The 15474-nt window shown below is 31.9% G+C and overlaps 2 protein-coding genes across 2 annotated transcripts; one reads left to right on the forward strand and one right to left on the reverse strand.

Moving 5' to 3' along the window:
- Positions 1-1298: 1298 nt before the first annotated feature.
- Positions 1299-4979, reverse strand: LOC133193968 (uncharacterized). The gene is made up of 2 exons (XM_061329879.1): positions 4953-4979; positions 1299-4554 (listed from the first exon to the last, which is right to left on the reverse strand). Exons 1-2 carry the CDS (start codon positions 4977-4979, stop codon positions 1510-1512), a joined length of 3072 nt encoding a protein of 1023 aa, XP_061185863.1. The 3' UTR covers positions 1299-1509.
- Positions 4980-8712: 3733 nt separating this feature from the next.
- Positions 8713-9741, forward strand: LOC133193969 (probable G-protein coupled receptor No9). The gene has a single exon (XM_061329880.1). The coding sequence runs from the start codon at positions 8734-8736 to the stop codon at positions 9739-9741; it is 1008 nt and encodes a 335-aa protein (XP_061185864.1). The 5' UTR covers positions 8713-8733.
- Positions 9742-15474: the final 5733 nt, after the last annotated feature.

Here is a 15474-nt window from a genome sequence, read left to right on the forward strand (position 1 = left end):
GATGGTGTTCAGATATCCAATCTTACCTCTCATTTGATGGAATTTGAATTTACATATTGAATATTTGTGATAATTGTGTAGACTTATGTCAGTTATTGAGGGAAGTAAATATACACATTGGAGGTTTACATCAGCCTTCATTGTTGACTCTTATAATCTTCTAGAAGAGAAAAAGAGATAAACAGTAATACCCCCGTTAATCAGAAACGTAAGTTGTACTAATATTTCATTGCTGGTGCTAATATCCAGTACTTATCCCCGAGTTTTTTGCTGGGGGATATAAAAGCACACAACCAGTTGGATAAAAATCTCATCGATTAATAACCAAAAGAGATTCTTTTTGGGACATGTTTTTACTTATTTGTGATTCATTTAACCTTTTTTTTTTTTTTTTTTTTTTTTTTTTTTTTTTTTTTTTTTTTGCTGTCCGAGCAGTTTTTCTACACCGCAGAACGATTTAAACTATAACAAGCGGCCCCAACAATCACCCCCATCCTCCACCCACTCACCCACATTTATTTGTGGACTGGTCATCACGAGGGATGAAAGAATGGTATTTATCAATTGACATATCAGGTTAGGGTTAGACATTTATAAACAATTTATCCTTTGAGTTAGGATTAGCTGTATATAAACAATTTATCCATTAGTTTAGGATAAGATGTATATTAACAATTTATCCATTAAGTTAGGATATGTTGTATAGAACAATTTATCCATTGGGTTAGGATTAGATGTATATTAACAATATATTCATTAGGTTAGAATTAGATATAAGCAATTTATCCATTGGGTTAGATAATATCCAGAGGATAGACAGTTAGGGAGAGGATTTCCGTGAAGGTAAGACGTCGAGATAACTATTCATTTACGACATACACAATTCTTAAACTCATTTAATTTCGTAATTGAATGATCAAGAGATTCTTGATTCAATGTTAACGTAAGTGTGGGAGCTTGCTGGGGGTTTAAATAGATTTGTGCATGTATATGTATATTTATTGTAAGACAAGAGTATTTGTTTGTTTTCATGAAAATAAATGTATTTAGCAGGTTCTTTATGATAAGGCCTCCTGATGATTCTCCTTCCTCTGCTTTAATTATTTGTACACAATACAGACTTTACATCCCATATAAACCCATAACTTGTATGCTTCCATGATAAAGAATACGGTTAACCCTTCTTGGATCTAAATATCCTCATCTTTGAGTATAAATATATTTTTTTCCAAAACCAGAAGTTTTTAAATATCAAAATGTTTTATTAGATATTTTATTAAAATATAAAAGTAGTCAAAATAGCATAAAAATATATAAAATGGAAAAAAGAAAACACTTAAAGAAGACATCTTATTAAAAAGAAGCATGAAAAACATAAAAATACATTTACAAAACTAAAAAATAAAATAAAACAACTGGATTTTAGTGGACAATGCGTGAATCGAGGCAAAACATTATCAAACAGCATATCCTTTTCCACATAATAATATGTCCACATATTAATATGTTTTATATGTAAAAATATTCTTCACTACTTCCAGACTCCGATGAAAAACTTGATTCATCAACTTCATCGGAGTTGGAATCTTTGCTTTCACTTCTGCTACTTTTATCTAGTATCTTTCTTTTGTAATGACTCTTACGTTTCTTTTTTCTACTTTCTATTGTCCTAGAGGAATCTTCACTGCTTTTAGAGGATTTCGCACTGTTTGTAACATCTTCGTTGCTGATATCAGAATTTTTGCTGTCATTTTTCTTTCTTTTAAGTTTTGATTTCCTCTTCCTTTTTCCTAGTATAACTGAGTAGTCTGTGCTATGTGTGGGGGTTTCTGTGTCGTCTCCCCTACTAATGTCGGAATCTTTGCTTCTACTACTGCTCAGTTTGATGTATGATTTTATTTCTGCTCCATATGTCTTTTTCTGACCTTCAGTGCTACTAGAGATGTCAAAGTTCTCCTCTGATCTGCTGACTTGCTCTTCACTTTCACTTCCGCTTTCGCTTTCCTCAAGTCTTTTCCTTTTAAAGGAAACCTTGCTATATCTCCTGTTTATTTTCTTACCATTTCTTGGCGGTGAATATTTTCCATTTGTCTCCTCTTCTTTACTTTCTGATGTTTCGGTACTTAGATTTTCATGACTTTCGGACGTTGACTTACTGACGCTTTTGCTGTTGCTATCAATGTGTGTTTTCTTTATCTTTCTTACAATCCCTCTACAACATGGATTTCCTTTCAAACACATGTTTTTCAGTTTCTCCCATATCCCAAGGTAAGCATTCATTGCAATTTTTTTCTTGTTCGTTTCAACTGATTCACAGAATTTTGTAAAATGTCTCACTAAATCTTTCTTTTTAACAGCAAATAGAGTTTGAACTGGACCACGACAATCAATAACTGATTCAAAAACGATATCCTGTATTTTCTCAAAGTCCAATGATTTAGTTTTCAGCAATTTGACAAGTCTTTCAAAATATCTCACGTTTTGTTGGCTTTTAAGTTTCCAGAACCAGTACTTTACTTTGTCAGCAAACATTTTCTCCTTCTTTGTCCATTCTATGATTAATGGTTTCCCATTAGCATGATAATCAGGCGAATAAGACTTTGCCTGACTTTTCAAACTCTTAAGCTTGATAGAATTTTCTGAAACTGTCTTATCTTGTACGGCATAGTCACCTTTCTGTGGATATAATAGATGATGGTATTTTTGGGATTTTGTTGCATATCCAGATTCGTCAACATATCTCGGCGGTTCGGGTGTATTTTCGTACGTTGGCATTCTAGTAGATTTCGTTTGGTGCACAGAGTAGTCGTAAACAGTTGAAACCGATGTATAATCTGATTTCAGTAGTTCCTTCGTGGGTTTATATTTTACGTAGTCATACTTTGGTGGAGCTGTTGTGGGTTCATATTTCATTTGGTCATATTTTGGAGATCCGGAGTTTGGCTCGTATCTAGTGTGATCATATTTCGGGGGTTCTGTAGAAAGATCATATCTCATATAGTCATACTTTGGTGGTGCCGAAGTGGATTCATATTTAACATAGTCATACTTTGGTGGTGCCGTCGTGGGTTCATATTTAACGTAGTCATACTTTGGTGGTTTCATGGTTTCATACTTTGCGTAGTCGTACTTTGGTGGTGCCGTCGTGGGTTCATATTTAACGTAGTCATTCTTTGGTGGTTCTGTCGTGGATTTATATTTAACGTAGTCAAATTTTGGTAGTTCTGTCGTGGATTCATATTTAACATAGTCATACTTTGGTGGTGCCGTCGTGGGTTCATATTTAACGTAGTCATACATTGGTGGTGCCGTCGTGGTTTTATATTTAACGTAGTCATACTTTGGTGGTTCTGTCGTGGATTTATATTTAATGTAGTCATATTTTAGTGGTTCTGTCGTGGATTCATATTTAACATAGTCATACTTTGATGGTGCCGTCGTGGGTTCATATTTAACGTAGTCATACTTTGGTGGTTCTGTCGTGGACTTATATTTAACGTAGTCATACTTTGGTGGTGTCGTCGTGGTTTTATATTTAACGTAGTCATACTTTAGTGGTGCCGTCGTGGTTTCATATTTAACAAAGTCATACTTTGGTGGTGCCGTCGTGGTTTCATACTTCCCGTAGTCGTACTTTGGTGGTGCCGTCGTGGGTTCATATTTAACGTAGTCATACTTTGGTGTTTCTGTCGTGGATTTATATTTAACATAGTCATACTTTGGTAGTGCCGTCGTGGGTTCATATTTTACGTAGTTATACTTTGGTGGTGTCGTCGTGGTTTCATACTTTGCGTAGTCGTACTTTGGTGGAGCCGTCGTAGGTTCATATTTCACGTAGTCATACTTTGGTTGTGCCGTTGTCTGTTCATATTTAACGTAGTCCTGTTTTGTTGGTGCCATCGTGTGATCATAACCATAATTAGATAGTTTTTCTGTTGGTTCATACACATTTGAAATGCCAGGCGAATGACCTTGTGGGGCATGGAAAACATTTTTATCATTTTGCGTTTTGGAATACTGCTTTGTCAAAGCAATGACTTCATGAGTATCTGAAGGATGAGGATAAATTGTATTTGACCCCAGAGTATTATCGTATTGGTCAGTTCTGGAATATTCATTGTGCTGAAAGTTAAGATCATTTTTATCTAGTTGTGTTGTGTCTATCGGATTTACCTCGTAATTAAAATAATCCAGGTCTGTTTTAAAATCGTTTAAGGTTTCACTGACAGATGACAACAATTGGTCGAAATCTAAATGAGGTGAATTCAGGTCATTAACAAACTGTTCACTTTGTTGTTCTACTTTATGATATCCCGGTGGTACTGAATTTTTATTCCACACAAATTCAGGAGATTTCAAGTCGTTAGACAATTGATTACGATGGTGGAGGTCATTGTAATACTCAAGTGGTATTGAATTCTTTTTCCAGATGAATTCGGCGTCATTTAGTGTGTTTAAATTCGGTCTCTCTCGGTGATCTAGTCGAACATTACTCGGTGGATACTGAACTGGATGGACAATAACTCGTGCACGGACTGTGTAGACATAAAACACCTGGAAATTCAAAACGTTATTCCTATGAGTAAAACAATCAGGGAAATAGAGACAGTATAGAAATAAAACACCAAGAAATTCAAAACGTTGTTCCTCTTAGCAAAACAAAGCAAAACTGGGTTCTTTTTTATTTGTTCATTATTTAGATTTTGATTTTCCATATAAAAAATAGATAAAATAAACACAAAGGTTAAGTTTTATCAAAACATATCTTGTCGAGTATAAATTGTTTATTTGACTTTAAAACATAATGCAAGTACAGAAAAGAAGGATTTTTTTTTTCATTTGGAGAGGCACTATTTTATATTGCAGCGGTATGTGTATAATGCTGGTTTGGTACAATGGAATACTTAAACTTTAACTGACAAATTAAAGCACTTTAAGATGAATATACTTACCACAGAAATTAAAGTAATTGTTCTCATGTTGTACAGGTCTTCCTTTAATGTTTTCTCCTCATTGTCACCTGCTTTTATACCTGTAACTTATCGATTCGCCTGACACTTCCGTAGATAATTAACATATTAATTAAATTCAGCTAGTTTGTTATTTTGTGTAAGTTTATGACTCCTGAAATGATTAATCGATATGCTGCAGGATGTGAAAAGAAGCTAATTTGTCTGCAACATTTACCTAATTTCGTTTATTTTTAGATATATGAAGTCTTTAGGAAATGACGTTTTAATTCATATACTGACTTGAAATGAATTCCTGCATATATTTACAATATGTAATGAATTATCAATACATGTATTGATGAACATTTTGTTTATCAATGGAGTGCGTGTTTTTTTTCCTGATTAAGAATATTGATGTATACTTTTAATTACATGTCAATGGAAATTATCCAGGTTTGAATTCCTGTCAATATCAAAACGATATAAGTCGGTCTGAATGTTGTAAGCTGATTCTAACAGTCCAATAACTTTAGTATAATGTATCTCATTTCTATCTCGGCCTCGTGTGTTCATTATGTACAGCATTTGGCAGACAACTCTTCAAACATTTTTAAACATTCAATATCAGTTAAATCAGAAGTACATGGTTTGAATATTTCTGGATTAACTAATCATAAAATTCTTAAAACTATTTCCTTGATCCGCTCCAAAATTTTTCTAAATGTGCAAAGCGATATAACATATGGGAATGGATCAAAATTATGAAATTTAATTTTATATCAAAGTATAGTGTTTGATTTTATAAAATCCCAGATATCCCAAATATCATTGTCTGAAATTTTATTAATCTCGTTTCCAATATTTTATTAGGATACATTTTTACCAATTTTTAATCAGCTTTGTTAAATAAGAGAACATGATTACTACAATGAAAACAGTTATATGTAGTAAATAAAAGTTGTTTAAATGTAGTAAATAACAGTTATTTATTACATTTTCAATAGTGAAATACATAGAGGATATTCAATGTTTTGTAGATGAATTTGGAACTTATTTCACTCGTGAGACAGGATTTTTTTTATATTTTCACATTATTTTATATATATTTTCATATAAAGGAAAATCAAAGAAAATGTAATAACAGAAAATTCAATGTTTTGTAGATGAATATGGAATTTATTTTACGAGTGGGAGAGGATTTTTTGATGTTTTCACGAGTGCTTCGCACTCGTGAAAATATCAAAAAATCCTGTCTCACGAGTGAAATAAATTCCATATTCATATACAAAACATTGAATATCCTCTATTTATATGTAGTAAATAACAATTGCTTATATGTAGTAAATAACAGTTATTTATATGTAGTAAATAACAGTTATTTATATGAAGTAAATAACAGTTGTTTATATGTAGTAAATAACATTTATATGTAGTAAATAACAGTTGTTTATATGTAGTAAATAACAGTTATTTACAAGTAAGTTACATTATGTAGTAGTTAACAGCAATTTATATGTAGTAGTATATCACAGTTATTTATATGTAGTAAATAGCAGTTATTTATATCTAGCGGATGTTAATGTACCTTATTTTCCACATTTCTTTGGGTTTTTTTTTTTTTTTTTTTTTTTTTTTTTTTTTCAGTCTTTGCACTTTGAAAAAAACTGTATGGTCGAGCATGGAATTTCGGTTGGAAGAATTTGTCATAAACAGGCCTAGAAAAACATGTTTGTAATGCACCATTTTGCTTCATGTGCAAAAAGTTAAAATGAAATTAAAATTTAATTTCTACTTTCTTTTTTATGTATTTATTTTACAGTGTATTGAAGGATAATTCACAGTAACATTTTATTTTTTTTTTTAATAATATAATTTTTTTAATAGCCATAATATAGAAAACATTTGGGGATAAGGCCTAGTGAATACTAGTATTAAGATTCTTGTAATATGTGCCAAGCCCGTGTTTGCACCGTAATTTTTTTTCTGCGTTTATCCTTTTTTGTAACATGGCTATAAATAACCCTTAATTCTGTTTTAACCTAGACTTCAACATTTCGTTTTTCTCATTTTCCTTTTGATTTTTGAGAAAAATATAATACAAAAGACTATATACGGAATTTCCCTTCTTTTTTATTTCTTTCTTTGTACTTTCCGTCATGTTGTTGTTTTGCATATGTACCTCTAACTATTGCATGAAATGTTTTATTTTACTTATACTGTACCCCATATACCAATATTTTGAATTGAGAATCAATTGACCTTGAACACTTACGATTCAAGGTATTTGTCATCGATTATTGATCGATTATTTATAGTACAGATAATATGATTGGTATTTGTGTGTATGAGGTAAATGATATATACAAAATAGGTAAAAATAATTCATCAAAGTCATCGAAGAAGTACAACAAACAAGATAATAAAAAATGTAAATTTCCCGTCTCAATCAAAATTAGAAATAACTTCTATGACGATCTTCCAAATTTAAATTTTCCCTGAAATTTCGCCTTTTTTTTTTTTTTTTTTTTTTACAAACAAATCATTTTTTTCGAAGCAAACAGATATGTTTAACGTACATATATCAAGAACTGAGAGTAAGTTCTGATTATTTCTACTACTTCTGTGTGAATTTACGCTATTTCAGAGACCCAATCATGTTGATTGACAATATTCCTATAGGACATCTCGTGTAAAAAAAAAAGTAATTACATGTATTTAAAAAAAATCTCGTGTGTGATTATATATATATAATTACACACAATGAGTATGCCTTTAAGACTAATTACATCGTAATAATTAGTGCAGATCAGACAAGTCTTTATAATATATATACTGATCGAGGTAATTTCGTGGGGAAAAAATCTTTTATTATGTGAATTCTCTACATTTTTTGTCTTATTATACAGCCGTCTTTGCATGGGATCCGTGTTATGGAGTTGTAATTCATTCTTCGAAATTATTATCGTTATAGTATCAAAAGAAATCAGATATATTGATTTAGAGGAAAAAACATAGGGTAAGAAAGTCCGGAGTTCTCATATATAGTGGCGACTTGATCTTCCGATTCTGAAGCTAAATCGTTTACGGCAGGGTCTGGATAACTGAATTGAAACAATATCGACAATATCGTTGTTAAATAGACGGACATGAAGTTAACAGGTTCCCGAAATTAGAAATATTTTAGAAAGCTTCCATGCAGTAAGAGCACATTTATCTTTAATCTGAAGTTCTATCTCAATTTTGAACAGAAACTAACAAATTAATGTCACTGCAAATATCTCTCTGACCAATGAAGATTTAAGGATACAGAACTAGATATACATATCAGTACATTTCGGTAATTTTGGTCTGGTGTTTTAATTGAGAAGCTCGAATTATGCTTACTTTTGCTAATTTTTGCTCATGTCTTTCTGTCATTGAACGAGAAAAATTTCCATTAAATTCATTTTTTTTTTCAAATGGTCATAATATCCATATTTCTAAGATCAGTATTGATACGACATCGATCCTGATGTTTTCTACGTCTTCGCAAACAGTAGGTGGATTGCATGCAAACATTATTTAAAACAGAAGCAAGGTCTAACAAGCTAGCTCATTAAGAAAACTATCTTCCTTGCACGATGATCTTTACCAAGATGTGTAAAACGAGAGCAAAAATTCCTCAAAAATGACTGAAAATCGGACCGCTGACACCGCTCTGGTGGTCACATCCAGCGGCGCTACACTAGCCCTTGGGATTTCTACTCTAGCAGTCTCGCCTGTTGTTGTGGTAGGCAATTTGATGGTGATTTTTGCTATGGCATTGTATAGACGTCGTCTTAATACCCCCACAAACATCTTCATCGTTTCCCTTGCCCTAGCGGATTTGTCTGTGGGGATAACAACATTACCCATTTACGCTTTCCATTATTTCTCCCCAGCTGTGTTCGTGCGATACAAATATCTCTGTATCTTAAAATATTCATCCATCCTGTTCTCTATGAGTTCCTCGATGTATAATTTGACGGCAATAGCAGTAGATCGTTATATTGCTATCCTTTACCCTCTAAGATACACACAATGGATCACGTCATCGATAGCGAAGAGGATCGCCATTGGAACATTTGTCTATAACCTTCTGGTAATGTGCGTACCTTATGTTTGGCATAACAACAATGTTCTCTTGAGAGAGTGTGACTTTTTTAAAGGTTTGCCGAAGATATACACAGTTTTTGTCTCATTCGGAACCATATTTATTCTTCTCACTGTCTGTTCTATTTTGTACGCCAGGGTTTTCCACGTCATCATTCGAAACCGGAAAAGAAATATAGAAAGACAATCTAGACAGACCAACATGAGAAAGATCCAGCTTAAAAAAGAGACTAAGTCAGCAACAGTGATGGGATTCGTCTTGTTCCTGTTTTTCGCCTTTTGGTTTCCGTTTCTGATCTGTGGACCCCTGAGATACACAGACCTGAGCCCCGAGCTGGTGGAGCTGATTAAGAGTATAAGTGTACTCATCGCCCAAAGCAACTCAGCAGTGAACCCCATCATATACTGCTGGCTAAAACCCGACTTCGCCTGGGCCTTCAAGAACATGATCCAGCGATGTTATTTCCGAGGGCACAGGGATAGTTCTCAAAATAGAATGAAAAGAAATAGAGCTACAGGTGTGAAGAGAAATGCTGCAACATATTCTTCTTCCGTTAATACAACAATCCGCATCATTAGCAGACTTCATTCTCGTATAACACAGGAAAATAAATCGAACTCCTGTCATCGTCAAGAAAATATAGAAATGCACTTATAACAATATTGGCCGTAATTATTATGCATATGTAACAATATGTTCATATGCTCTCATTTTATTAGGTGTAGTGTACTCACAATTTGCGGTTGATACAGATTTCATAATTGTGCACGTACGTAGTGCTAGTATCCGGGACTACTTTCCATGCGAGTAATGATTTATAACTGGATATTGTGTAACATTTTGTCATGTACTCTTATAATACTTAATGATAAAATTAATCTTAAGGTATGTCACTCGTGAAATTAGTTATATGAAGGATTTTTTAAGAAGTATATATATTTTAGAGTTAAGTACTCATATAGCATGACTCAAAATCGCAAAGAAAATGGGGGGTCAGTGTGCATCTTACGAGCTACGGTACAATTAAGTTGACCTTTTAGCACTTAAATTGTAACTCTTTGGTTAATCACTTTAATATTCATCATATTTTATCAGATGTTATTATGGCAATAAATATAATCTTATTTTACGTAGAATTGTTTGAAAAATATTTATCATTGAATAATTCATGCAAATTAATGCTCTTAAATTATTGTGTGATCTTTTTGCACTAAAACTTGGGTTGGGACAGTTTACGCTTTATAAATAGCGAAGCGGTTTATAAAAAATAATGCGTAACCTGTCCCAACACAGGTTGAACAAGTATAACTTGCGTAACTATTAAAGTCATATATGGCGTATTTTTTATAAGTTCGGACTAACTAGAATTAAAAAGATCTTTCTGTTTGTTTTATTACTTTATATAAAGATATAGGACTTTCGTGTAATTTACACAATTCAAATTAGTCGTTCGCGTGGCGCAGTGTTTAGAGCGTTCGCTCTAGAGTCGCGGAGTAAGGAGTTGATCCTCACGTCGCGGGTTCGAATCCCACTGTGGGACGTGGAGACCGGTCTTTCGGATGAAACCGTATAAACCGAGGTCCCGTGTCGCAGTATGTGCTGGCACGAAAAAGATCCCTCACTGCTCAATGGCCCTGAGTACCGAGTATAGGTCAAAATTTGCAGCTCTCCACCGGCAAGTGGTGGCGTTTCCATATGAGTGAAAATTCTCGAGAGGGACGTTAAACAATAAACAAACAAACAAACATAAAAATCAAATTATAGAAACATGAGGTTATTCAAGTTCAAAATTGATGAAAATTTTAATTTGAACGTAAATAACATACATGTATATCACGTTTATCAGCACTCAATTTCTTATTTTTATTTTTTATCTCAGATACGCCATATATAACTTTACATTTATTCCTTATAATTTAATTTTCCATCATTAAGTGTAAAAAAAAAAAAAAAACAATTTCCCTTGAAGAATGCTTTCAAATTGTACAAATTTTAAAATGTAACATTTAAGTTAGTATAAAACACCCATTTAATCTATTTTAAGTAATTTCTTAAAAAAGAGTAATATCCCTATATTGTCAATAATCAATCTTCTTTGTATAAAAACAATAATAAACTGTGACATGTTTTCCTCGTATTTTCTTTAAATATTAGAGACATTTTAATATATTGGTCACTTGGGAGCTTACATTTTAGAATGTGTTTATGCTGTCTAAATGCGTTATAACAGTCTGATATTTAATGCAGTGTAACTTTTGATCCATAAATAGTAGAGGGCTGATATATGGACATATATATATGTATATATATAATGGCCTAACAATTCAATCAATCTGTTGATTTTTTATAAAAATTGAATTATACATTTTCCCTTAAGAGAACTTAAAGTGTAGCATATTAACATGTGAATTTTCAATTCCGGTGCTACTTATGTCCTAGTTTTACATCATATTTTACTCAAATTTACCAGTATCAATATATTTTACTGAATTTTAGTAACAAAAAGGTTGCCTTTATAAAAAGCATAGCACAAGTTTGCAATAGATCAATTGATAATTTTTAAATAAGCCACATTCTCAAGTCAAATGTCTGATTTCACAATCTTCTTACAGGGGTCTCATAGGCCATATTTCAAACTATGGGGGGCAAAAAATGTGCGGTTGAATTTCTTTCATATTACATATAAAGAGAGATTTTGTATCCTAGAACAAAGTATCAAAGTTAATTTTAAAAAAAATTGAATTTGGGGAAAACTTTGGCCTATCTTTTGTGTACTACCCTAAGCAGATTGATTCTTTTTTGACGCAAGTCACTGTGAGGAAGACAACACAGGTAATATATTATAAACAAATTAAATGGCGCATTTCAACCATAATTAAATTATATCTATAATAATACTCCTAATCACAGATGCTCCAGATCACACTAACCGCTGCCAAACAGTGATGTACGATGCGCATTTTGCATCAAACCTATAAAAGTCGTAAGTTTAACAGAATGTAGTCGATGCATGAGCGGTTTTCTATAGTTTAATATGTTAGATAAATGTTATTTCGTTGTTTTTTGGTAACATAGGGTCTAAGCTAGGACACCTATAAGCTACGAACAGAAAGAAAACGATCGAAATGAAAAAAAAAAAACAACAAACAAACAAACAAACAAAATGGAACCATGTACCCGTCCATGGTGAAGCTTATGTGGAAAGTTCTATCTGCATGGCAGTTGGTAGTCAGGAAGTCTACTTTTTATTTCATTTTTACAAATTTTATACTTACATGTATATTTATCCCGCGAACATGTCAACAGATAAACTGAACATTAGAACTTTGATTTTAAGGTTTAAAACAAAAACTTTAAAGAAAATGCTAATTGTTGTGCCAGTTGCCATGAACACTGAAAATTAATTAGCTTTCCATGCATTTTGTCAATACAAGAAATTTAGTATCGGAAAATTATATCATTATTTGTTCCTTGGAGAAGTCTGGTACTCATCTGATACATGTATGTCTATTGATCGAGAGAGACTTTTATAGATTTTAACTATACGTATACATGCTATCGACCGAATAAGGAGGATGCAGCCGGAAAATTATGGACAAAAAAACAGAAAAAGGTCTCCGAAAAAAAATTAACAGACAATAAGAAAAAAGGAGGAACTTACCATATGGCATGTCAAACATTGCAATATTCGATCTTTTTCATTTGTATTGAATAATTTTCCATTTATATTCTATATTATTTAATTCCATCTTTATTTCCTCTTTTCAGAGATTTTTATAACACAAGTCTTCTAATTTACATGTTATATCATGAAATTGTAAATTGACAAATAAAAAAAATGAAAAGAAAAAGGAAAGACAAACGTATTTACAAGATCATTAGTATACTGGAAAAAAATTATGTTTGAGTGGAAGCCCTGCTAAAAAAGGCAGAGGCTTCGCAGATAAACTTTGCACAACAACAAATAAATTCTTTTTGATCATGTTTGTCTTTCAACGTTAACGTTGGAAGGCCACCTAATAATGATAAATACAATTCATAATCACACACGTGAGTTAATTCTATATATAAATGAACATCAAATTTATTCACTACGCAATCAAAAAATGAGTTTCTGATATGCTCTGTGGCGGAGCACCACAACACAGCATGCCGTAATGGATCGCTATATATTTTTTCACAGAGAAAACATGTTTGTTGGCATAACTGAGGCGTTACAGTCCATAATTTTGTGACAAATTTTATCATTCTGATTTCATCAAAAGAAAAGTTGAATTTGTATATCCTTGCTGGAGTTATATGCTTCGATGTAAATCTTGAAAAAATACGGAGTCTCTGTCCGTTTAGGTTTTGGTTGTCCAGGATAAATTTTGATAGTGATGGATTGATTGGCTATAATTTTCCATTTGTATTGTATAATTTTTCATTTGTATTGTATATGTTTATTTGTATTCTATAATTTTCCATTTGTATTCTATAATTTTAAATACAAATGGTAAAGTATGCAATACAAATGAGAAATTATACAATACAAATGGAAAATTATACACAATAAATTGAAAATTATACAATTCAAATGGAAATTTACACAATACAAAAATTATACAATAGAAATGAAAAAAAATACACAATACAAATAAAAATTATACAAATACAAATGGAGAATTATTGAATACAAATAAAAAAAAAAATACAATGCAAATAAAAAATTTAGAATACAAATAAAAATTTTACAATGCAAATGAAAAATTATAGAATGGAAAATTTTACTATACAAATGGAAAATTATACAATACAAATGGAAAAGATCGAATATTATATTGCAACGTTTGACATGCCATATTACCAAACTAAAAAAAAATAAACTTGGGGGGGGGGGGGGTAGAAACAACTCTCCTTTCTACAAATATTGTTTTTGATACATTTACGTGTGACGGTTTGACTGTACTGCAATAAAAATTGGGGAGGAGGGGAGGACAACCAATCTTTCAATGAAAATTTTCATACTAAATCGAGAAAAAAGAATATACTGGGGGAAAAGTGGTGACTTATATTCAATGATAATTAATGACAATTTAGATTAATCTGAATAAAATTTTGTTTAAAGTTATGAAAATTAATAGAGGGTTGAAAGGAGAGTTTTTGTACTTCCAATAGAGTCAAATGCATTGAAAAGGCACAATTTGTGTGTAAAAATTAATTAACATGAATGTACATATCGGTATATGTCTGTTGTATCAGTTATTTCTTTTTCTTCCTTTGTCTACTCTGTGTTCCTTTTTATCCAATAAAGAACATACTTTATATGTGCTTAAATAAGAAAAGAAGGACAAACAGTTTAAGAAAATTGTACAAACGATTTTTCTAAATCTTTCAAACGATTTTTTTTTTAAATTTTACAAACGGTTTTCTACTATAACAAATTTCTAAATTGTACAAACTAATTTCTAAATCGCATATATATATATATATATATATATATATATATATATATATATATATATATATATATATATATATATATATATATATATATATATATATATATATATATATATAAAAACATAACTTTATATTCAATTCAATTTGTTTACAAGAACCATGTCGGCATACAGTCATGAACAATAATAACATAAAACAAATTAACACATTTAATATATGCATATATACATTTAAAGTTACAAATGTGAGGTAAACAAAATACATGTAATGTAGAGTATATTGAATTTTTCACATTATATTTCTAACACATGTACAGGTGCTTGCATGGGGACGGGAACACCCCCCCTCCCCCGGTGTTCCGTACCTCAAGGGTTCTTTGACTTTTTTTTTTAAATAAAATATTTTCTATGACATATTCACAAAGTATTACAACTGAAAAATCCAAAATATAACCTAAAACTAGCCTTTTATATCTATATTGCATCTACATTGGTCATACTTTGAACAGTATGGAACCAAATGTTTTTCATCTTCAATAAACAATTTACATGAATAGCATAGACGTTTTCCTCTAGGAATAGGGGGTTTACAGTATCTACCCGTTTCAATATACAAAGGATGGGCAGTGATCCTTAATAACAAGGTATTTTATTTATAGTCAGGCCCGTAGGAAGCAATTTCAGTTGGGGGGGGGGGCACAGCCATACATTTTCAGTTGAGGGGGCACTATCAACTACCAAAAATTTCTTGACAAGCAAAAAAAAAAAAAAAAGAAAAAAAAAGGTCATCAGACGTTTTTATTGAGGGGGCACAGGCATATAGTATCCATATAGTATCTATGTTTTCTATAGTAATCTATATATCGGCAAAATTATTGGGGGGGGGGCACGCCCCCCCGTGCCCCCCCCCCCCCCGGTTCCTACGGCCATGATAGTATAGTAGATCATC

The sequence above is a fragment of the Saccostrea echinata genome, unplaced genomic scaffold (assembly GCF_033153115.1).
Source record: "Saccostrea echinata isolate AGI-Se365-2 ecotype Australia unplaced genomic scaffold, CSIRO_AGI_Sech_v1 ptg000028l, whole genome shotgun sequence".
Lineage (NCBI taxonomy): Eukaryota > Metazoa > Mollusca > Bivalvia > Ostreida > Ostreidae > Saccostrea > Saccostrea echinata.